Source organism: Eschrichtius robustus, chromosome 1 (genome assembly GCF_028021215.1).
Source record: "Eschrichtius robustus isolate mEscRob2 chromosome 1, mEscRob2.pri, whole genome shotgun sequence".
NCBI lineage: Eukaryota > Metazoa > Chordata > Mammalia > Artiodactyla > Eschrichtiidae > Eschrichtius > Eschrichtius robustus.
Genome location: NC_090824.1, coordinates 124,625,505 through 124,651,040, shown reverse-complemented (window position 1 = coordinate 124,651,040; position 25,536 = coordinate 124,625,505). Strand labels below are relative to the sequence as shown.

At 39.3% G+C, this 25,536-nt stretch overlaps 1 protein-coding gene across 1 annotated transcript in view; it reads right to left on the bottom strand.

Annotated features, from left to right (window-relative positions):
• Nucleotides 1-25,536, bottom strand: part of RAB8B (RAB8B, member RAS oncogene family) — a 66,594-nt gene continuing 41,058 nt past the window's right edge. Inside the window, exons 2-8 of the mRNA XM_068553148.1 lie at nucleotides 18,906-18,966; nucleotides 15,644-15,704; nucleotides 10,812-10,889; nucleotides 9,749-9,838; nucleotides 8,462-8,527; nucleotides 5,174-5,224; nucleotides 1-4,244 (exon numbers count right to left, since the gene is read on the bottom strand). Of these exons, the coding sequence (XP_068409249.1) occupies nucleotides 4,152-4,244; nucleotides 5,174-5,224; nucleotides 8,462-8,527; nucleotides 9,749-9,838; nucleotides 10,812-10,889; nucleotides 15,644-15,704; nucleotides 18,906-18,966 (500 nt within the window). The 3' untranslated portion in view covers nucleotides 1-4,151. The remainder of the gene's footprint in view (nucleotides 4,245-5,173; nucleotides 5,225-8,461; nucleotides 8,528-9,748; nucleotides 9,839-10,811; nucleotides 10,890-15,643; nucleotides 15,705-18,905; nucleotides 18,967-25,536) is intronic.

The following is a 25,536-nucleotide window of genomic DNA, read 5'->3' as shown; positions in this document are numbered from 1 at the left end:
CTGGAATAAAATCCATTTTTTCTTAAAAAAAACACAGCATCATTATCAGTACACAGTTAATGAATTGGCTTAAACAAGATTAACAACATGACAGGTCCACTTTATCTGCAGGAGCTTTTTCACATTAAGCCATTGGAGCAAAAGTAAAATATGCTGAAACTTACAGTAGGATGATTCTATGGAAAAAATGGATATTTCCCATTAGGGGCATGATTTTAGTCAAATAGTTTACAGTATTTTGCTTTAAAGGGACAGTGTCAGCTGCAAATAAACAAAACCCATCTGTAAGGCCATAGGAATGAATTATAATTAAATTCACATTTTAAAAAAAGGTAAGAAATAAAACAAGAAGTTCTATTAGTTCTTGGCAATAAGAAATGCAATTGCGTATGGCACAAGCATTTCAAAAAATGAAGTAAAATTTGAAAATATCCCTAAAATAATTGTTTGCTAATTTTCATTTCTGTAAATTTCATTTAGATTTTTTTCATAGTGAACATGACGCCCATTAATTTTATCAGTCTGAAAAAAGACCAATTCTACTGTAAAATTGTGCTAGCATTTGAAATTTTATTAGTATATCCTGTCCATCTAGGTCCCTCTAGGACAAGGAATTTCATTTTTAGACATTCCCCCACCCCCTTCTTTGGATATAACAAGAAGGAAAAAGGAATGTCCTTTCTGTTAAAAGAAAAATTATAAAAAATCTGAGAGCAGAAATGAGTGCTTAAAATCAGAGAAAAGTAAACCAACATAATGAAATGCTATTTTAAAATTTTAAGCTTAGAAACTCATCTTTAAAGATTAAGAACTAAATTTATAAAGAAATCTAAGTCATGAACTAGGAAAGGAAGTCTGCTTACACGTATCACTTACTGTTCACAGGAAAAACTATAAGCCTTAATACAGATTCTCAGCATTCAGAACCTGTAAAATGGAGTTATAATCTCTTATTTAGAAATTTCTGCAAACATTTATCTATATTGCACAGCTAAATTTATTAATGGAGACAGGAAGATAATACTTTTTTTGCGCTACTGGATATGACATGTATGTTCTATCCTAAACTACCTGCTACTTTTTCCAATGATGCCTTTAGTTCAAAACAAAACATATAGTCTAAATTGTGTTGGATACTTAAAGACTGGCTCACTGTTTTTCTACTAGGTATTAGAATACTAGTTAGCTAAATGAGGTATAATTAAAAAATAGTCCTTCAAAGTAAAGAGTATAGTCTTCTGAAAATTTATAACAAAGACTGCACAAAATGTTCATGTAAATAGTAAGAAACCCTGCAGCACCTCCTAACTGATGCACAGGTGGATTATTTTCTCATAATCTGTCTGAAGTAAAATATAGCTAAAATAAGTTCCCAGTGAAACGCTTTACAATCAACTGATTTACATGCTACTTAGTTACAGCACGTTTTCATTGTCTGATACCCTCAGACTCTATTTGAAAAGGTCTAGCCCAGTCATTGTCAAAAATTAGCACACTGATAATAAAATGCAGCCACTGAACCACTAATACTGCTGCAATAAACCTTCATGTACCTTTATCCATAAAACCACAAAAATGTTCACACAAAACTAGATTTCAGCAGGGAACAGACAATTATCTGTCACTAAATTCATCTACAAATAGAAAAAATAATGCACTATATGTACATTATTAAGCAAAGTGGAGTATTTATTGGGGCATTTTACCATGCAGAAAGTGAATCTCCTATGGTCTTAGCTCAAATTATATACAATTTAGCAAAGCTAAATGTAAGAAAATAGCAAGGACAATTTATTTCTATATAACAGAGTATATACCCCCAGTTTGCTGCTACTTCAAAGAACACTTTTAGACTCATCTAACTTTCATAGGCTCTTTCAAAGGGAAGTTCATGGAGACTAGTTATTAACCCATATGAGACAACAGAAGAGAGAAGGAAAAAAAAACAAAAGCAAAGCATTCTGTTTAAAAAAAAAAGGCTAACCACAGAATATGTCAGTTTTGGTTTGCAGACAACCCCTGAGATATAAACCAAAGTGTTAAGACACCAAAGAGCTGGAGGTAAATTACTAAGAGAGTTACATTCATACATGGTGTCATAGCACTTGCCTATTAGAAATTACCTTGTTACCATCCAGAAAGCTTAACTGCTGGGATCTTTTTCTGAAAATCAGTGAATACAAAATGTTTCTAAGAAATTATCTTTTTTGTTCCAGAAACCTATCTAATTTTCAGATGGTAGACTTACAGTCAACTTTTGATCAAGGAACTACTGATTTTACTGGGACACCAACTGGTGCCTTTAAGCCTATAAGTAAGTACAAAAAAAAAAAAAAAAAGAAAAAATCAAGGAGACTGAAATTTGTGAACAATAAATTTAGTGAACCCATCAAAAATAGCTCTGGTATATATTTCCTGCCACTAAATTGTGTATAAGTTTTCAAACAAGTAGTAAAGGTTGACTGGTCCAAGTATTCTAATGACACATCTTAATTTGAAGCAGAATTCTCTGAGGTAACAAGCAATCCATTCCCACTTTCAACTCCCGGACTTAACTATAAAGCATGATGGTAACCTTTGTGAAACAAAACAGGCCTAACAGGAAGAATAATTATTATTTCCTAATCACCTCTTTATTACTCCCTTCTGTGTTATGACACTGAAGGCTAGAATAACAACAATGAATTTGGCACATTAAGTTAACACTAAATACCTTTTTTTCTCATGTGACGGTTTCATCTACAAAAGGCATACCAGTACCAGTGTTTGGTGAGAAAGGCAGCTAAGTTTTTTGGTTGGCTTTGGCCCAAATGGCTGGACCAAGTTCTATAGCAATGCACCTGAACAGATGGAACTGGGTTCTACACATTCAACAACAGCTGTTGTAAAACTGAAACCATGCTCATATTTGCTCTAATGAAAAGGCAAGACTTTTCCTAGAGGCTGCACTAGGTCTAATTAATCTTATTTAAAAAAAAAAAAAAGCCCAAAATAAAAAAAAAAATCGTTATTTTCACCATTACCAAGAGCTATCTCTATGAAATTTATATCCACAAATTAATCTCTATCCCTATAGGTAAGCATTCTGTGAACTAAGTCTAAATCTAACTCTTGTTAATTCTTGCAGACAGGGATTATGATAAGAATTGGGCATTGCTACTAAACCAACAGCTAAGGAGTGAATCTAAGAAAAAATATATTATGTTTGCTGATGTGACAGAACAACAATTAGATGCTGAAATAAAACCCTAAGTAGTGTGTCTGTCTATGTAAAATTTCAGTTTAAGAAGCTTACACTTAGAAACAGACAACAATGTTCAAATATGTTATGTTTTAGGTGAGTGATTATAATAGGTCAAACATAGGAAAGAAGAGCAAATACAAAACTCAAGAAAAGCGACATTAAAGTGATTTCCAAATGCAGTGTCAATAGATTAGGCAGAGGTAATCAATAAATCACCTGAAAAAGTGATTTATTCAGCTACCCAGACTCTGGCAAAAAAGTCAGGAATGAAGCAAAACTCTAAACAATCTGAAGAAATAAAGAAACTGTGGCCTTTGATGAACAGATGGGCATTTTTATGAATTTTTAAGATAAATTTTATCAGAATTTAATGACTTTTATTTATGAAAATCAGAGCCCTTAAATAAATGCTATCAATGCAATAACATTTGCCCATATGAGCCTGACCAGATATGCTGTAATTTTCGTACATTAACCTCTGCTTTAAATGTTCTACTCTTTTTTTAAACATTCCCAAATGCAAATTTGTCTAGAACCTCATCAGACAGAAGTGTGCAGATATGAATCTCAGATTGTGCTGTAACAAGGAAAGGCTAACAACTGATGTGCAAAGTGAAAAAGAAAAAGATAGCAGCTTCTGCAACACGCAATAAAACAGAGGAAAAACAAGTTAAGTCCTGCACGTGTCTCCACTTCATTGCTTCCACGTTTGAAAGAAGAAGCCTGTTATCTTGATGGGCCATGAGGCTGGAATCCACTGCACATTCTGTGTGCAGAATCTAGGTCTAGGTTCAGCGGTGCTCTCAGTAGCAGCCAGGCAGGATGATTCTGAGGCTGGGTGACCTGTGCTTTCAGAGAAGCAGGAAAGGGTCCTCTAGGTGAGCTGCAGTCTCTCAGAAAGAGTTCATCAAAGGAGCGAACAACGGAAGAAACTGGTCTTCTTTGATCGGTTTTCTGTTATTTTCACTGGTCCACCTGCCCCGGATGAATTGCTGTCATTCTAAAAAAAACAGAAGATGGAGTTAGCAAGGAAATAAAAGTTTCATGGTTTGAGCCCAATTATCTAAGAAATAAAAAAATATCTAACCATGCCATAAATGTGTCCTCAGTAGTGTGGTTAATTAGGAAGGGAACTAGTTAAGCTCTGATGTTGTCTGTTTCTTTGGAAACGGTGGGTTAATATAGGAAAAATATTTTAAGGCTAGCACCTAATATATTAACCACATATTAGGAAGTTCCTAAGTCCAGTTCAAAAAAATTATAACCAAAAGAGTGTAAAGTTTCAAGGGTAATAATGTAAACAATGTTAAGATACTGGTACAGGCAACCCCTTTGTTGGAGGTAAGAAGAGTTGGTAACATAAGGTATACAATTATATGCAAGATTCAGGTTAAACCAAACTTTCCGGGATGTCGGGATGTCATAATGATTCATCACTGAGATTGTTTCAAATTTAAGCAAACTTCAGCGACTTTGAGATCATAATTATATACTGATATAGAGAGAGATAAAAAATTTAATTTTGCCATTATTACTTTAATTATTCTGATCAAAATTCAATTAAAGACCACTTAATGGGGATATATGTATATGTATAGCTGATTCGCTTTGTTATAAAGCAGAAACTAACACACCATTGTAAAGCAATTATACTCCAATAAAGATGTTAAAAAAAAAATAAAAATAAACACCACTTAAAGAGCCAGAGGAAAGAACTGAAACAGCTGCAGCTCAGAAATAAGAAATTTGAAGACACAGAAATAAGAATCAAAGTTTAAGCAGGTGAAAATGTAAGTCAGGGAAAAAAATGGGTTAATCTGAATATATTATAATCAGGCCTATCCCTTTAATTAAATAAATAAACAACACAAATAAGAAAACAAATTTAAAAACAGCATAAGGAAAATAAAAATTATATGTCATACAAACCATTTTTCTGTTGAGTTTTGTCATTATATCCCGTGCAAGTGTAAAAAATGCCTAAAGGTAAACCAAAGATTTCATTATTATATGTTTATATTATCTTTTAAAATAGAAATGTAGCCTTTTTTATTATTTCATTATAAAATATAAATATATTACTTTGAGGTTTTTAATTGAGAAAAGAACATAATTGCAATCACAGTAGACACATGACTACTGTAACTTATTTTTCATTTATCATATCATAAAGGTTTTCCAGTGTAATCAAACTGTCGTTCATCAAATATTTTCGCACATAACATCTGGCACAAGTTCCTAGTATGACACTTGTTGAGTTATGGGTATAATAAGATCACTTGGGAGGCGGAGGCTCTAAAGCTCCTGGGCATCCCCAGAGTGGGGCACAGTTTCTGGTCTAGGAGATGCTGAATATCTGTTTAATAACTGAAGGAATAATTATGAATTACCCTATAGCTCTAAAATTTGTTTTCACAAAAATCTCCACCTTTTATTCCCCACCTCCTCTCTTTCAAATTGCTTTCCCTCTTATACCTGAGAATATATAACCTCCCGTGTCGCAACACTCCAAAATCCCAACAGTTCCTACAGCTCAGCTAAATTCCCCACCGTGGAAATCAGTGAAATAGAAGCAGGACAAATCTCAGTGGCATTTTATGCCTAGTGCCTCTTGACCCAAACCCAAGCCAAACGTTTTTAAAACCTATCATCCCTGGTGGTCCAGTGGTTAAGAATCCGCCTTCCAGGGACTTCCCTGATGGCGCAGTGGTTAAGAATCTGCCTGCCAATGCAGGGGACACGGGTTTGAGGCCTGGTTCCCAGTCTGGGAAGATCCCACATGCCGCGGAGCAACTAAGCCCGTGCGCCACAACTACTGAGCCTGAGCTCTAGAGCCCACAAGCCACAACTACTAAAGCCCGAGCGCCGAGAGCCCATGCTCTGCAACGAGAAGCCACCGCAATGAGAAGCCCGCGCACCACAACGAAGAGTAACCCCCGCTCACAGCAACTAGAGAAAGGCCACGCTCAGCAACGAGGACCCAATGCAGCCAAAAATAAATAAATTTATGAAAAAAAAAAAAAAGAATCCACCTTCCAATGCAGAGGACAGGGGTTCGATCCCTGGTCGGGGAACTAAGATCCCATATGCCGCAGGGCAACTAAGCCCATGTGCCACAACTAGAGAGCCCAAGTGCCACAACTACAGAGCCCATGAGCCGCAACTATTGAGCCCGTGCACTCTAGAGCCCATGTGCCACAACTAGAGAGAAGCCTAACTGCCGCACTGAAGAGCCTGCCCGCTGCAACGAAAGATCCGCTGTGCTGCAACTAAGACCCAACACAGCCAAAAATAAATAAATTAATTAATAATTTTAAAAAAACTATCATCCCTACTTTGTTTCTACGTGACTCTTAAGGCTTCCTCAGTTGTCTCCATGCTAAACCACTGGTATGTCAGTCTGTTCCCAATCACTCCTAATGCCCAAAAATGTTCAGCAAAAGGATTATTATTAAACCAGTCAAAAAGAAGCAATATGATAACTACTATTATCACTCATTGTCAGTGTTTCACTGTCACACTGGTCACCTGTGAGTCAAAGTTTCTAAGTAAGCCCATCTCAGTTTTTGAGGCTAAGTTAAAGCTCTGGGAAAACTGCTAACTTCTGCAGAATACCTGGCCAGAATAAGCAGCTCGGGCAATCCCCAGGTCTATATTTCCATAGCTCAATGCTCTCTTCTCTCTTTTTTTTTTTTTTGGCCACACCGAGCGGCTTGCGGGATTTTAGTTCCCTGACCAGGGAATTCCCAACTCAATACTCTCTCTAAGTCACAGGTATGATCAGGGCACAGGACTAACAGAGACCAAAGCCTGCTCCATTAAGCCAGGGTACAGAGCTCACTCTGTGGCAGCAATCCTACGTGGGCCATCTCAGTGAGCAAGCTTTTCTCCTGTCTCCACCATTAAACCTGACTGAAGAGGCTCCCCTCTTTCTGATGAAAGGAAATCCTTTTGTAGCAAGCAGAAGGAAGCATTTTTCTGCGTATCTATGCTTGAGTAAATAAATCAGTAGAGGCTTCCTGTTTCCTAACCCCCGTTAGCCAACCTGAAGAAATGACTGTTAGTTATTTAAAAGAAAGAAAAAGTTCTGATCAGCGTCCACTAGTCGAGTCACTTAAGTCTCAATTTTTAGCCATATGTCATGGTGAAGAGTGAACAGCTTGAGAAATTAAATGTTTATGAAACCATCAGTTTTATTGTTAAATAAATTACATGTATTAACACATAGTACATGTATTATTTTTATGATCAGTTTTAAAAATGTTTTTAAAAAAGAAAATATTATCAACAACTCTGCGCTTGGCAAAGAAAATCTATTCTTAGAAGATCTTAGATAATTTGGTCTTAACAGTAAACTTACTGAAAACTTATTAAAACTACTCTCTGATAAACACACTTTCTTATTTCTACTTAAATGCCATAGCGTTAAAATGTATCATGCTTAATCGACTTCAAACATGGACACTAAGGGAATCTGTTCAATAAGCTAACAGTTTAATTCTCTCTTGAGAGAGTGCAGACATGAAAGTAATTAAGACTGTGCTACACGCTACTGTAGGATGACATGGACGATGATAAATGAGCAGAGGACACTGTGCTTGGTCGGCCAGAGCAGGATTTCCAGCTTCCCAAACAAAGGGCAAAACTGAACTTAACCTGAACTTCCATCTTCTGTTCAGTGACCCTTCTTTGGTTTTTTTTGGGTGTGTTGGGTCTTCGTTGCTGCACGCGGGCTTTCTCTAGTTGCAGCGAGTGGGGGTTACTCTTTGCAGGCTTCTCATTGCAGTGGCTTCTCCTGTTGAGGAGCATGGGCTCTAGGCGCGCAGGCTTCAGTAATTGTGGCCCGCGGGCTCAGTAATTGTGGCCCAAGGGCTCAGTAGTTACTCCACAGCACGTGGGATCTTCCCAGACCAGGGCTCAAACCCATGTTCCCTGCACTGGCAGACAGATTCTTAACCACTGCGCCACCAGGGAAGCCCTGTTCAGTGACTCTTAATTGAGCAATCTAATATATCCCATGTGGAGGACGGGTGGTAGAAATCCAACAACCAGGATCCACATAAAAGTCAGAAGCATAAACATTTACAGAATGGAAGTGGAGTTCCCACAAGGCATTCACTAAGTCAGAAAATATCAAGGCTTGGAGAGTTGCTTGAACACAGGCACCTAAGACACTAATGCTACTACATAACAAGTCACCAAACAATTCCTTCTCACCTCTTCTACATTCGTACTGGATTTTGCGCTTGTCTCCAAGAATTTAATCCCATAGTCAATTGCTAACTGAAAGACAAGAGAAACATTTAAATTCAGTGCAAGTTTCTTGAACATATAGAGCATTTATATTTTTTTAGGTTCTTCAGAGTCCTAAAGGGAGAGTACCTAGTTCAGAACTCCTGTGGTTCTCAAATTTCTTTGCTTTCTTCTACTGTATCATGTTTGAAATTTAGATATCTAACTTCATCACCACAAGTAAGTAAAATGGCACCACTTCCACTCAAAACATAACTTAAGTACTTCCCTTTTTTTCGATTATACTTGTAGTTCTCTAATAAAATCACTAGCAAACCTATGAGACATTCACCCCTATCATTAATTTGGGATAGTTTTACCCCTTTTATCTGCTCCCAAAGTACAAACCTCCAACAGTTACTATTGTAACTTTTCATTATTTTTTAATAAATTGCATAAAAGAACAAAAGCTTAAAATACTAAGTACTCACTGCTTGGGTTTCTATTGATTGTGGCAATTTGTGAACTCTTCTACATTTCCATCTATTTCCAAAGAGTTCCCAGTTCATTTGCAACACCAAGATTAAGTGAATGTTTTTAGGGGAAAAAAGTTCGCAGTCAGATTGAAAAGCAAAATGTATTTTGCGCGTATCACTAAAAAAAAGTCTAAAGCAAAATTCCAAGACTTAAAAAATTGAAGCATCTAAGTCAATTTGGAAAATGTCATAGAAATGAATACGTACATGTAATAAACTCTTGTTTTGCAGGACATAAAATAGAGAAATGCCTATAAATGACATCCGTAGCTTAATGAAGAGTCTAAAACTCCATAATGACCTAAATCTAATGTGTAGTAAAATATTCCTGAAAAAAAAAATGAATTGAAAAATGATTACTGTTGAAATTTCACCTATCCTGCTACTTTTTTTTTCAAAGAGAATGAACTGGTTTAACTTCAAAACTGGGTATTTACACACAGATATGGAAGAAACAGCCTGAACTCTAAGCTGCAGGAATCTGAAAAAGGACCAATTTGTATCTCCCAGAAAACAGCAAATTCTTTAGGAATGAGTCATGACTACACAGTATATGGAGTTGGAGCTCGAATACTAATTCATACCATTCAAGTATGGATTACAACCCTTTTGTTGTTTTTTTAACAGATTAAAATATAGATGTTTTTAAAACTTAAATCAATAATTAAATAATAGTAAGAAAATGAATGCTTAACGTGAGTAGATTCCAATCTTTATGCATTCAGTTCAAATTTACCTTCTCCCCTCTTTCTTTTGACACTTGTCTTTTGTCATTCATATCACACTTGTTGCCCAGGATCATTCTTTCAACATCTGAAGAGGCATGCTGCAGGGAGAAAACAGTATGTTACACAAACAACCTGAGAAAAACACAGTTACTCAATAGGCAAATCTTAACCTGTCAGAAACAGATCCAGAAATTTAATTATAAGACAAATAATCTTTCACTCAACACAAGGCCTGATTCACAGAAAAATTTTAAAGATGAGAGGAGGGGAAAGCTACAGCATAAGAGTCCATGCAAACTTTTTTATCAAAGGCTTGCAGTCATTCTCATGTCTTTTTTGGTACATGAACAAACAAAAATAAAACTTAAAGTTATCTAACAAAAAAACTTCCAAATGTTAGTTTGGGTCAAAGAAGGGAGAAAACCTCAGTACTAAGTGAGCCAATGCGGAAGGTATTCTGGATTCTGAACTACTTAAACAATAAATTCACGTAGGTTAATATAAATGTGTATGAAATTATTTCAGAGTCAGATTTCTTTCTGAAATGTCAAAGACATTTAAAAAAAATCTTCATACCAATCAAACTGGAACTAAACCAAATTTTAAATATCTAAGATGAAGAAAATGTTAGAAGGGCAAAATGATAAACTGCCGGAATAAAGATATATTTTTGCCCGTCAAACAGCCTGGTGGAACAGACAGAACCTGAGAACCAAGGTTTTAATCCTCGCTCTCCTTTTTAAAGGCTCTATGAGCACATGCAAGTCACCTCTTTCTGGCCTCAGTCTTCTCATGTGTAAAATGGGGGCTTGGATTAAATTATTTTCAAGATCAGGGCCAAGTTTAAAATTCTGTGAAACTGCTCCTCTGTCTGCACCCCCCAAGTCCAGCAGAGAAGTCAGACTGGCGGTACCAGAGATGTCACCCTCCCTGGCACTCCTCAGAGCAGAGGGCCTGACCTGCCCGCGCCCTACTTCCTAGCAGCTCAGCTGAGTGATAGGGAGACAGAGGAGCCCTTTATAAGCACCCAGCAGGACTCTTCTCTAGTATCCATTCTCTTTCCATACATACCTCTTCAATGTTTCTTATCCAATTTTTAATATTGTCAAAGGACTTTTCATTTGTGATGTCATAGACCAGCATAATTCCCTATAAGAGGAAAAAAGACCGTTATTTAGTACTTTATACATTTAAAGTTAAAGAATATAATGTCAATGTACTCTTCTCCTCCAGAAACCTTGTGTTTGTCCTTTTTCTGTCTTTATAAAAGGAATTTATAATAAAAACTTGAAGTACAGAGAAACAGAAATAAATAAAATCTTCCATTGTCTCACCATGTAAATAAATACTCTGTTAACATTTTTTTCACTTTTAACCTTTAATGAATTAGTAATTATGGTAAAGGTGATAAACCCTTTCTACCTGACCTCATATAATAAAACTGGCACCAACTGAAGCTAAAAGGATGTTTAAGTTAAAATAGAGGTAACATTGAGAGTAAGGGGTAATCGCTTCTGTTGTGCACTTCTTTATTCTAAGTAGAAATTATCTTGTTTCTGACTCTTATACTAAGATTGTAACCATATGGCTTTAGATTTATTTCTTTTTATATGAACTGATTGAAATGTTACTAAACTAAAAAAAGTTACTATTTGTCTAAGTAAATCACAGACACTTAAAATATAATGCATTTGTTACACAGTTTGATGAAAAGCATCGTCATCATATCTTAGAAGACCCCATGTCTGGTATTTTTAAACGGTTTATCTTCTAAATGTTTCAACTGACACCTGTACGTTACCTATTCCAAAATCTGTATCACAAGACCACACTTGTGTACTAAGTGCTAGATCCACCCCCCGTCCATCCATTTCAACAAATATTTAGTGAGCACCTACTATGTGCCTGATAGTATACCAAATGCTACTAGTAGTGAATAAGATAGACAAGGCCCCTTCTTCTCATGGATGGCTAGCAAACAAAACAATGAACCAATAATTATATAATTAATTATAATTTAGACAATCGCTATGAAGAAGCATGAGGAACTCTGAGTAAAAATGCTCACCTAATCTGGCTGAGGGGCTGGGGTGGCCCACGGAAGGTTTCCATGAGAAAAGGACATTAAAGCCAAGGCCTGAGGACTGAGTAGACTTGAACTGGGCAAAGGGGTAGAGGCTGGAGTGAAGAGGGGAAGCCCTCAGTGCCTGGGACATAGCAGAAATGTGATAAATATCTTGCTCACCAGGAAGGCCCAGAACCTACTAGGTTGAGTAAAAGACTGTCAGCTTGGCAAGAGTGCCCAGATCCACCGGGAGAAGGGCACAAGATGAGGCCGAAGACATAGACAGGGGTCAGGTGTGCCTTGGAGAACACTGACAGGGCATCGGCTCCCAGATGGCCTCTGTGGTCACCGAAAACTCAACTAAGTGAAATAGGAAGTTGTCTTTGTCCCCTTCAAATCTTCTCTTCCTCCTTGTACTCTCGTTTTGAAGAAGGGCAATACATCCCTGCCAGCCAGCCCAAGCAGACCCCTGGGAGTAATCTGCTCCACCACTAGTCAGTCACTAAGTCCTGTAGACTCAACAACCTCCACATTTCCACAGTCTGATACCCCACATGCAAGGCCTTACTCACATTCTAATCAATTAGCCTTTACATGGATGACTTACGTCTCCCCGCTTTTATTCTTAACCTCCTCTAATCCACTCTCCATAAGGGTACCAGAGTTATCACTTCATTGCTTAAAATCCTTTGGCATCTCGCCATTGTACTCATAATTAAAATTCCTTAAATAGCAGGCAAAATCTTTCAGGGTCTGGCTTCCAACTTTGTAAATAAATACAAAATATAAATGTAAATAAATATAAATCAAATAAAATACACATAGATAAAAGAATCCAGGAAACATAGCAAAATGTTAACAGAAGCTATCTCTTATGGTGGTGGGATTTTAGATGATTTCTTAGGATTTTCAAAGCTTTCTATACTACATGTAACCTTCTGACAACCAGAAAAATATACATTATTATTTAAATTTAAATGACAAACAACATTCTTCTCTATCCTCCCTCCTCCTAGCCTCAAATGCAAATGTTTAACTTTGGCTACACTGTAAAGCAGATTTTACAATTACCAAGGTAATTAAAAAAAAAAAAATCAAAGTGGAGAACTGTACACTTAAATGTTAAATTTTATGTTACATATATTTTATCATAATTTTTAAAAGCCTCAAAATGCAATCTGAATAATTCCTGATTCAAACAGCTTAGCTACCTACAATAGTAAAATTAAGCAAAAAATTGCCAGAGCTTTACTTCCCTTTGGGCTATGTGGACAACCTTGATCTTTACTGCTGTCTGTCAAGTAGCACTCTGGGTGGTTAGCACAGGAAGTGTGAACACAGTGTAGTGGTTAAAGGCACAGATTCTGGAGTCAGAGGTCAAGTCTGGGCTCCACCACATGCTACCTGGGAGATCCTGGAGAATTTATTTTATCCCTCGCAGTCTGCGTTTGGGAAATGAGGACAGCACATCTTCCACACTGGATTTTTGAGGATCTACTGAGATATTATCTGTAAAGTACTTTACCTAGAATCCAGGACACAGCTTGGACTCAATAATTGGCAACAATTATTAATTTATATCTTTGGTTTCAGTAGCAGAAACCCTTTGACTATTCCTTATGTTTGTAAGCTAATTGATATTATGAATCAGCTGGAAATACAAGTTCCGGTATACCAGGTAAAAACTTTATATATCTAGTATACATACCTTTAACAACAACGGCCTCCTAAGAGTTCACAAGACAGTACTGAGAAATGGCGATAATGCAATGATATGGTCCCTTTTCCCCCCAAAGCCCGATTGTCCATCAGGGTTACTGCTATGCCTACAAATGTTGCTGAATAGTTTGAAATAGACCAAAGGACTCTGCCACGGTGTCAGACTCAGTACTGTGCTTACCAAAACGCTGCATACCTGAGCCAACCAAACTAAACCTGCCAGAACCACCACCTGTTGAAATGAGAACACAACGGCCCCACATCCCACTGGAACAGATGACATGCAGGATTCAAGACTCAAGCAGAGCAGGATTTCCTGAACACATTATCTAAGATTGTTTCTAGGTCTGAAACTGTTCACTGATTCACTCCTTCAGCAAGATTTTATTGAGCATCTACTATGTGTAAGGCACTGGCATTCGTAGCAAAACAAGAGACAAAAATCCCTACCTTCAAAATGAAAAGGACAAGATATCTTAGAACAGCAACAATTTCTGATTATTTGCAGTAATGTGAAAAAAGGCTAGGCAGTAGATAAATGAAATCTAAATTAAAGAACACATTTCAGTGATCTCTTTCCTTATACCATGAACTAGAGCTACACAGCCAAGGAAGACACTTGCTCCAAATTCTAAGTGTTCTTGCCCACTCTGTAGTGAAAACAAGCTTGCAAGTGGTATCAGTACATCATTCCTAGAAAATAAAAAAATTGGTCAATATAAAGGCCTGTGTTTATAAGATGCCTCTAATCAAAATTACCTATAAACTATTCTAAATCAACCCTGTTAAGATGTTCTTATTTACCCCCAAAATCCTTTCTGGAGGAAATAAACAACAAACAAACTTCTCCACACAAGGTAAGTCCCTTCCCTTTGATTCCAATCTAAGCAAAGTAGAGAGTAGCTGACAACGGCCCTTCTTAAAAGGATGACCTTTTACAATCTTCAAAGTATTATAGGGTGGAGAACACATACATATAAAATGGTTAGTGGTATAGAGTCCCAAGGTGGTAGAGCTTCAAAAAGGAATTCCCAAAAGGAATCCCCAACTTCTGTGTGGGGATGCCACTGGCACTCAAATACTGGAGGGTGAGTGGCAGTGGAGGAGGAAGGGAGAGCAGCATATTAATAGAGGGATCTGTGGATTCAGATCGCACCTTCCTGCGGCAAAGGGACAGCTAAGACCCCTACATCTCCGTCACGTCCACACCACTCTCAGGAGCACAACGGTCTTTCATGCAATGAGCTGGGTAAGTTGGCAGCTGGCACCCCAGAGTCTACTAGGCTGGGCTACATGATCTCAACTGTTCAACCTTCCAAGACTCTCTGAGCATACTGGGTTTCATCATCATTTAAAGCTCCAAGTTATACCTGGCTTAGGCCTAAAAGCCAGAGATAAAGCCCTGTTCTGGGTCAGACGTTTTAGGCTTGGTTCAGTAGAGCTCAGCTTCTAAGCTGCCTTATTCACCACTGTACTCACAGCACCACACAGAATCTACCCTGAGCCAACAATATAATGGGTTGTAGAGATGAAGCATCTTAGGACGGAAAAGAGCCAAGTGACAAGGTTATGATAACAAGGATAAGGCTAGGATATAGCACAGAAGGACCTGGTAGTCAAGATTCACTAGATTCTAAGCCTCAGAGAGTCACAGATCATTTGGCTACTTCCTGGCCAGCTGGCAGAATGCTGGTGGAGGAGACTCCAGAGAGATGAGCCAATAGGAGTGGATGTTGTGGACCTGGTGAGAGATAAGGGATGATGGTGGCAGGGCTGAATGGGGAGAGGGTGCAAGAAATGCATATTTAGTCACAGAGCTTGTGGTCTGCTAAGATTTGGCAAAGGTATTAACAAAAGGACAAAGCACAAAAATATACGATCACTCAGAATGTGTGGAGGAGTTCTAAGACATCTCCAAGCTAATTACGTGATTAATATCATGAAGACCAATGGCAGAGTACACAGCTACTAAACACAAAATGTAAAAACCCCTTTAAATGTCTTGTTTGCACATCAAAAAATCTATTTTCTCCAATGTACTAGACTCTAGCTTGAATCCTACAAACTTGACGAATGAACATTCATGTTTTACTTCCACAAAAGCCTAAATCACACTCACCATAGCTCCTCTATAGTATGCTGTCGTGATGGTTCGAAATCTTTCCTGACCCGCCGTGTCCCTAAAATGTGAAACAAAGGAGAGAGTGGTTTGCAAAGTCATCACCAGTATCGCTGAGGAGACACTCGAAGCTGTAGGAGATATAATTGTGGTCTGCTCACAAATGCAGTGGTTTCAGGGAGATGGGGAACGAGACACAAAGGGAGCCTGTTGTGCCTCTGGAAGCCTGTCGGGAGCTCACAATGACTTGGGTGAAAAACTTGGACCTTGATGACAAAATCAGCCACAGGAAAATGCATGGTCCTGCTAGGAACTGGCAATGTTGAGTTCGCCAGTCAGATGAGGAACAGAATAGAGAATAGTTCTAACTTCTTGGACTACTAGAGGCAGTTCTAATCCTTTTTATAAATGCCCAATGATTCAGGCATTTTGCTCTCTTGACTGAAAGTCTGATTTCTGTACAAAGCAAGCAGTTGGACTGGACTTACTACCATGTAAATTCTGCTCAGCAGAGCACACTAAAATGGGTCTCCTCAAGAACTTTTTCAGCCCTAGAGCCCGTGATTAAATGAGACCGTGGAGTTCAACACACAATTGTTGACAAAGACTTCAAAATATGAACAATACCTCAAAATTACATCAACTTGCATTTATTCTTGCTTTTTTGGAGGATGACGTACCATCTAAATACATTCTGAAAAATGCCAACATTTCGAATTACATTACCAAAGCAACCCCTATAAAGGAAGTCAAATTTCCTTGATATCTGGGAAAAATAAATATTCTTAAAAGAAAAAAAAAGCATTTGTGGAAATACACTAAAAAAGAAGCATTTGTGGAAATATACTAAAAATCTAACACATACCAAACCCAAATGAGATAAAGGCCTAAGGGAAATATAGTAAATTTAAAACATTAATAAATACCTTACCATTTATGTATACCTTACATAAAATGTATACCTTACATAAAATACTTTCACATGGTGCTCAAATGATGCCCACCACAGCCCAGTGTGGTGGTATTACCATCATCCTTGTTCTACAGAAGAGGAAACAGGCTCAGGTGGGCTGTGGTCCCAGTTCTGCCACTAAATAGCTCATACCCTTGAATGCGACTCAAGCATTCTAGGCCTTGGCTGTTTAGTGCAGGCCCTGGCCTCACACTACCATCATCTTATCCTGCCATCCTCTCACTGATCAGGATTAGATACACAGGCACTTGTTTAGGACTCAGCAAACAAATCATGAGGAAAACAGGAGCCAAACACCGTTGAGCAGACTAACCATATTTTATTTATTTATTTATTTTTGGCTGCGTTGGGTCTTCGTTGCTGCGCGCGGGCTTCTCTAGCTGCGGCGAGCGGGAGCTACTCTTCGCGCTCTACAACAAGAGAAGCCACCCCAACGAGAAGCCCGCGCACCACAGCGAAAAATAAATTTTTTAATTAATTAATTTATTTATTTTATTTTTGGCTGTGTTGGGTCTTCGTTTCTGTGCGAGGGCTTTCTCTAGTTGCGGCGAGCAGGGGCCACTCCTCATCGCGGCGCGCGGGCCTCTCACTATCGTGGCCTCTCTTGTTGGGAGCACAGGCTCCAGACGCGCAGGCTCAGTTGTTGTGGCTCACGGGCCTAGTTGCTCCGCGGCATGTGGGATCTTCCCGGACCAGGGCTCGAACCCATGTCCCCTGCATTGGCAGGCAGATTCTCAATCACTGCGCCACCAGGGAAGCCCAGAATAACCATATTTTGATTCTAACATGCTACTTGATTTAGAACCAGCTCTGCAGCAAGGATGGAGGAGAAACCCTACCATCCTAAATGCAGGCCATGAAGATTGAATGGAGACTACTTTGCTGCCAAGAGGACTGATAAATAGTGCCATGGGGTTCTAATTAGCTGATTACCCACAGGCTCCTAGAAACATTCCTTATTGCTATGATCAGGACTGTACAGCACAGAGTCAGAGATTCTCTTTGCTTCCCCCTTAAAAAAATTTTTTTTTCTTTAAAATATTTGACTCTTATTAAATACCAATAGATGAGAAGAGTAGCTTGTGGTGACCTACACAATGTTTTCCAGTGAAGTATACGGGGAACCTCTATACAAGGCTAATACATGAAGCTGACACAAGGTTCCAGGAGATTTGGGTAGTTGTCCCAGCTCCATCACTATCCCAGACATATGCCTTCAGATGAACTTAACCACTCTAAGTCCCAGTTTCCTATCAAAGAAAGGCTGGCGGATTTCAATATAAGGTTCTAGTTCTATCCTGGTTCTGAAATTCAAAGAAGAAAAACAGCCTATGGAAAAAGCTGATATATATGTATTACTTTATTATTTTGCCCTGCTTCCTTCTTAAGTCAATGATGCTCTAAATTTCTAAGCTTTGTTTCCTGCTGTTATTGTCACACATTAGGTCAGTAAACATCATCAAAAACCTTCCTCAAGGCTCCAAATCTATGTGGCTCCATGGAAGGCCCTACACTGAAAGCAATTAAGGAGGTTAAAAAAAAAAATCTCAGAGTTTGAGTTCAAGCCAAAAATATTCAACCAGGCAATCTGCAGGAACCATATTTATTCATTGTAGTGTGACAAATTTTTGAGGAATTAACCAGTTGGAGTTGGCTGATCGTAAAGAGATCTTTGCCTTGCATATTATAACATGAGAGATGACAGGCACGCCCTTTCCCTTCCTTATTCCCCAGTGCAGTGTTCCCCATTTTTTATTTAAGGAGAAGAAATATGCAAATAAATGAGAAAATATCAGAGCTGGAAGGGAACTCAGATGTCATCAGTCTGACCAATCAATTTACAAATGAGGACAAGTAGTCCCTAAGGAGGGAAGCAAATAACTCCAAGTCTTTAATTTAGAGGCTGGACTCCAGATCAGCACTTTGGGGTAGGAACTTTGGGGTTCCTACCACTTGACTACTTGGCCTTATCTGATTTCACAGCTGCAACAACTACAATGGAAAAATAACTGACACGCTTTAGAATTTAGTTTCCTCCCCTATAAAATTAGCATTTTGGAAGAATGAGCTCTCAAATTTCTCCTGGCTGTGAGACTTAGTGATATCATGCTTACCATCCCACTCCTGGTGAAGATACCTTTGAATACCTACCCATTTCCCCTTGGTTCTGATAAAGAAGTTTTAGCTACCAAACGATACCTCTAATTTACCACAATTCACCTTTTAATTCCCACTTTCAATTCCTGATTAAGGTAGAAATGCTGTGTGCATATATATTTTTTTACTTACCATATCTGAAGCTTGATTTTCTTTCCATCTAGTTCTATCGTTCTGATTTTAAAATCAATTCCTGCCAGAAAAAGAAAGAAAGACATGCTAAATTTCTTCAAATATAATCCAAGTCTTATTAGGAAAAGGACAAAGATTTCTTTTGAAAAAAAGCTCTCCAACGCACTGGAAAATGTGAACACAGAGAGGGTGTGAATGGTATGTTTCCTCTGAATACAGGCTGAAGAAAGGAATGCTAATTACTCTGCAAAGAATTCCCACACATGTTAAATGAAATGTATTATATGCCTCATTATTTTGACACAAATGGAACACATCCCTCAAAGGTACATAATTTAGATAGATGGAGAACATGCCATATTTTCCACTTCCTGAAATACAGATAAACAAAGCTTCCTACCCACCCCTCGTGCCCCGTCCTTGCCTAAAGAAGGCCGTGAGGCCTCTTTTTGTTTTATTTCCACCTCCTTCCATTTGCTTCTTTAGAATCTGCAACTGGCTAAAAGAAAGAAAAAACAAAACAAAACCCACCTATCTGAAGGCAGGGATGAGAAAGCCTGCATATTTATTTTATACAGTTAGCAAGTACTTTACATACGTGTTAATAAATGTTCCCTGCATCTTTCTGGCTAGTGCTAAAATAGCTAAAAGGGCTTTTAGCCCTGGCTGCACTTTAGAATTACCTCAAGAACTTAAAAGAAAAATAAAAATACTCATGACTAGGCCTGCTCCCTTCCCCAAATTCTGAGATTCTGACTGAATTGGTCAAGGATGGGATCTGCGCACTAGTAATTTCAAAACCTCCCCAAGTGATTCCAACCTGAAGCCAAAGCTAAGAAGCACTCAACCAGCCTGACAGGTAGCATGTGAAAGTCATTTGTGGCTCCAGCACTCAACAGTTCAACCCCTCCCTCACCTATTTCCCCCCACTATGGTAGCTCAAAACTTACTCAGCAATTTCAGCTACAAAGAACCACAAAGTCCCTGACAAATATCGGCATCCTCTACCATTTAACAGGAACAGGCTGCTGCTCTTTGTGAAGGAACCAGTTAGTGAATACAGCTCGGTTGCAATTTGCTAAATCCTCATCATCTGGCTACTCAGCTTTGTTTCAGATGTTTCTACTCCTTCACATTCTCTACAGAACCCCTTAAAGTGGTTTCTAAGACATTTCAAGAAAACGTCAATTATGCATCCTCTAAAGTGACTGAAACATTAACTGCAGCTATTTCGAGGGAGAAAAGCCTTCAACGGCTACATTATTACAGTATTTCTACATATTAACATTGACAACGCCCAAAAAGGCTGCTTGCCGGCTCCAGCTTCATATATGGCAAAGGCATAAACCAAGTGGATTTGCCCCTTCTTCTCTGCGTGGCACTTTTCCCCCAGGGAACCTTTTCACGTATGCTTGTGAATCTTGAAATACGCAACAATCACACCCAAGCTAATCCAGCAGAACAGCTTCTTATTCTTTCCCTTCACTAATAACCATGTAATGTTAACAAATACAATCTCATACCCAATACCCCCAGGTTATCTGGCTCACATTTCCTCCTCTAAGGTACCTCAGTATTGCAGGGTCTGCAGTCACTGAAGCAAAACTGAGCAACACAGCACAAATATTATTGTCAGCATCACACAGAATTCACTGTGGCCATCATTCATTTAAGATTTAACACACATTGATTTTTATTGTGATTTATCTTTTTATATATCTCCAAATCCAGTGTAACAAAGACCCTCTAGGGATTCTCTCTAGCCTTTATCTCTTTTTGGTCTTCACATCAAGAACAATGCCCAACACGTGGTAAGCAAGAAATAAATGTTTCGTGATGTTAACATTTTTTAAAAATTCACAATTTTCCAAATTCATAGAAACAGAAAATAGAATGGTGGTTATGAAGGGCTGAAGGGAGGGGGCGGGGAAGGAGAGCTGTTGTTTAATGGGCATAAAGTTTCAGATTTGCAAGATGAAAAAGTTCTGGAGATCTATTTCACAACAATGTGAATATACTTAATACTACTGCACTGATCACTGAAAAAACAGTTAAGATGGTAAACTTTATTTTATGTGTGTGTATGGGGTTTTTTTAGCACAGTAAAAAAGAAGAAAAATTCATGACTTTCAAAATACTTACTGTATCTTCAGAAAATAACTTTCTTAACTGGAAGACTAAAGTCATCCAACATTCCATCTTTTAATAGTTCATTCACATTTTAAGTAAAAGATGATGTCTATCAAAACGCCTGCCAAATGAATACTTTTCCTTATTCTATTTTATTAAGATTTAACTCCGGTTCTTTCAAGGTTGTTTTTACCTGTAGTCAGGAGTCATGGGCAACTTTTCCACCTTCATTCAACAAAGCCATTTTGAGGCGCCCTTAAGTCTCAGTTACTCTCCATTCATGTGAAACATTGAGGAAACTTTCTACTGACCCAGCCTTTTGTTTTTTGTATTTGTTAGAAGGATTACCTTTCTGTTATTGGAGGAGGTTCTACCATTATCTGTGATACTTAACCGTCTGTTCACTATTCAGAAGTTTTCAACATTTTATAAGAGCTGTGAACTGGTATTTAGCTTTGGTTGATGCTGCTATCAGGAGCCAGCTAACAGACAAATGCTGTAGAGCACAGTCAAATTAGCACAACTTGAATTTCACTAAAAATGGGAAATATCACTTATGTTATTATTGAAAAGTCCTGGCCCTGGAAGTCAAAAGACCTAGATTGCAGGTTGGGTTCTGTCATTAACAACTTTTAGGAGGTTGCCCTATCTGTTCTGAACCTCCACATTCCCATCCATAGAAAAGGTTGAGAGAATCTCATTAGATAAATTAAATAATGTGCTTGATTGTGCGGTGGGAACTCTGAAATTCCACACAGATGTAAGATATTACACATTCAGATGCTGTTATCCGGCAGATCTTGTCACCTCATGCATGGATTATGGTAATAGCCTCCCAGGACGCTGTGCCAACATCTCTTGCTGGTCTAATTCCCCTGCATGCAACTGTGAGAACAGCTTTCAACAATCCCTGTGGTAATGTCACCTCCCTATTCAAGAAGCCATGGATCCAACCTCCTCGGCCTGGCAATCCAGCCTTCCCCACAGGTGCACCGCTCTCCCGACGCCGCCACCGTCCCAGCCTCTCTCCAACTTCGGCCTCTGTTTCTCTCACTGGGCCCCGCACCTCCTCCCCTCTGCCCGTGCATGGCTACCTCAATCGGCAGCCTTCTCTGAGGGTGCCGCCCTACCCCACGGTCCTCTCCACTCAGGCCTGTCCATCCCTACCTCCAGGCCTGGCTTTTGCACAGCAATTCAATACTGTGTTACTGGGTTTATTAACATACTGTCCTGAATTGCTCTCACATCAAGCAAGGGTTCCATCCTCTCTTTGCCAGTTAGGTTGCACACAGAAACATGTATGCAGTAGATCCTAAATGAAAGGTTAAATACCCCTGTGTAATTAAGTAAAGGTTAAATTCTACTAAGTGTGGAGAGAGCTAAGAAAACCTTGGAAGTTCAAAGTTTTGTCAGCATACTCTAGTGAGAATAGTAGGGATGCTGAGAAATCTTATGACACTAAGAAAATGAAGATCTCTACATTACAATTAGTTTTGACAATAATATCAGTAGAATATATAGTGCGTTAATACTTACTATAAAGGAAAGACAACTTTCTGAGGCTACTCCAGGATTAAAAGAATAACCAGTCATAAGAATGATAATATAGGACTTCCCTGGCCATGCAGTGGTTAAGAATCCTCCTGCCAATGCAGGGGACACGGGTTCGAGCCCTGGCCCGGGAAGATCCCACGTGCTGCGGAGCAACTAAGCCCGTGCGCCACAACTACTGAGCCTGTGCTCTAGAGCCCGCGAGCCACAACTACTGAGCCCACATGCCACAACTACTGAAGCCCACGCACCTACAGCCCGTGCTACACAAGAGAAGCCACAGCAGTGAGAAGCCCGCGCACCACAATGAAGAGTAGCCCCCACTCGCGGCAACCAGAGAAAGCCCGCGCGTAGCAACAAAGACCCAACACAGCCATAAATAAATAAATAAATAAATAAATTTATTTTAAAAAAAAAAGAATGATAATATAATTATATCAATTAGGATGCTTTCTGCTGCAAATAACAGAAACTCCAAATCAAACTAGCTTAAGGTAATTTGTTGACTCATATGACAAGCCCAGTGGTGAGCTGGGGTTCAGAGACGGCTCAGTCCAGGAGTTCTGGCTCATTTCTCTGCACCTCCTTTGGCTCTGCCCTCATGGGAGTATCAATTTCATCCTCTGACTGATAGCAGCTCCTGACTACAACAGCAATACTGAGAAGAAAAGAGATCATCTTCCTGTGCCTCTCTTAAAAGTGAGGAAATGTTTCCCCAAAGCCTCCAGCGACCTTTCCTTCATGTCTCATTTCTGGATTTATAACCAAGGGAATGTCATGTTCTGGGGGCCAAGACTGAGCTCCTGAACTAATCACTGCCCCGGGCAGTTACCAAGATTGGATGAATCTAAACCCATCCCTAAATTCAGATTAATCAAGGCCCATCCCTGGAGCTGGGTCACTCCCCCGATCCTGGTAAAAATAGGAGAGAGGGGAAAGCTGTTGGATCAATCATAATATCTGTTAGAATAATACAAGTTTATTTAATAAAGTTTTATATTCATAGCTACATGAAACAGAGAGATGCTAACAGCTATCACTACTACTCTGGCACGAATGTTATTAAATTTCACGATAACTACGGTACTTCTCTGAAGGTAATTTCTCCTCATGTTCAGCCATGAACAAGAAAGAAAACAAGAAGGAAAAAAAGGACAACGAGCAACCCAAGTAGGTGCCACAACATCTCTGGGTTAAACCATGATCTTCACTGTTAGGAGAGTTCCCAAGCCCACAGCTCCAAAGACCTGGCTTGTGCTCTAGCCCCAGATATTAGAGACTGCAAAGGAGGAGGCAGTCTTCGGCAGCAGCAAGAACCAAAGCTCATCCTAGCAGTAAGGGATCAATTTTTTTTTTTTTTTCCTCCCTTTAAAAGGACTATACAGGGCTTCCCTGGTGGCACAGTGGTTGAGAATCTGCTTGCCAATGCAGGGGACACGGGTTCGAGCCCTGGTCTGGGAAGATCCCACATGCCGCAGAGCAACTAGGCCCATGAGCCACAATTACTGAGCCTGTGCGTCTGGAGCCTGTGCTCCGCAACAAGAGAGGCCGCGATAGTGAGAGGCCCGCGCACCGCGATGAAGAGTGGCCCCCGCTTGCCGCAACTAGAGGAAGCCCTCGCACAGAAACGAAGACCCAACACAGCCATAAATTAATTAATTAATTAATTTAATTAAATTAAAAAAAAAAAAAGGACTATACAATCTCAAAAAACATAGCTCCCGAAGAGGATTACATTTAGGGTCAAAAAGCCCCATGTATTTCTTTTTTCTTAATAAATGTATTTATTTATCTTTGGCTGCGTTGGGTCTTCATTGCTACGCACGGGCTTTCTCTAGTTGCGGCGAGCGGGGGCTACTCTTCGTTGCGGTGCAAGGGCTTCTCATTGCGGTGGCTTCTCTTGTTGCAGAGCACGGGCTCTACGTGCGTGGGCTTCAGTAGTTGTGGCACGTGGGCTCAGTAGTTGTGGCACGTGGGCTCAGTAGTTGTGGCTCGCGGGCTCTAGAGCGCAGGCTCAGTAGTTGTGGCGCACGGGCTTAGTTGTTCTGCGGCATGTGTGATCTTCCCGGACCAGGGCTCGAACCTGTGTCCCCTGCGTTGGCAGGTGGATTCTTAACCACTGCGCCACCAGGGAAGTCCAAAGCCCCCTGTATTTCAATAGTCTTTTAGAAAGCATCATTTTTTGGCAGCACATAATACAATAATTCACGTTCAAAATGACAACCCTGAGTCATCCCACCTCATGAGCAATCCATGAGCCACCAGGCTGCATGCAGCCTACCTGGCTGGCAGCACAGCCAACATCTATGCTCAAGAGAAGACTCCATCATTGCTTCCATGTTGCTTGAATATGCCCTGGCATTAAGTTTTTGATGGCTTTAAAGAAGAGCCAGTTTTCTCAATATTTATCTAGTCAATAAAACAGGAAATCTAAATTGTAAGAAAACATTTGCAAGGGACACAAAACCATTTTTCATTCTGAATTTAAATACATACATACACGCACACACACAACACACACACACACACTCACTAATAGATTTTTATTTTTTCTGAATTGATTCTCATGCTAAACGGTTGCTCATCACTGATACATATTATGCAGCATAAGGAGGCACCGAGGGAAAGATGAAAGGAACCACAGAATTCTAGTGACCATTTAGTCCAGTCCTCCCCCTGTGCTGAAGAAAACTGAGGCTCATGGAGACGCAGCAACTTACCCAGATTCACAAAGGCCAATTCAAAACGGGGTTAAAATCAAATTTTGGCATTTAAAGATCAGGCCTTCCTGAAGAGATGCATACAAGAATGTCCACATCTCCCTGAGGAGGCCTCCTCTTTACGGGTCGTAGCAAAGCACTAGCAACAACAGGAATGCCCTGGTATACAAGGCCAAGAATACCTTGGTATATAAGGAAATACTAGGGAGCAGTGAACAAGAGTCACGTGT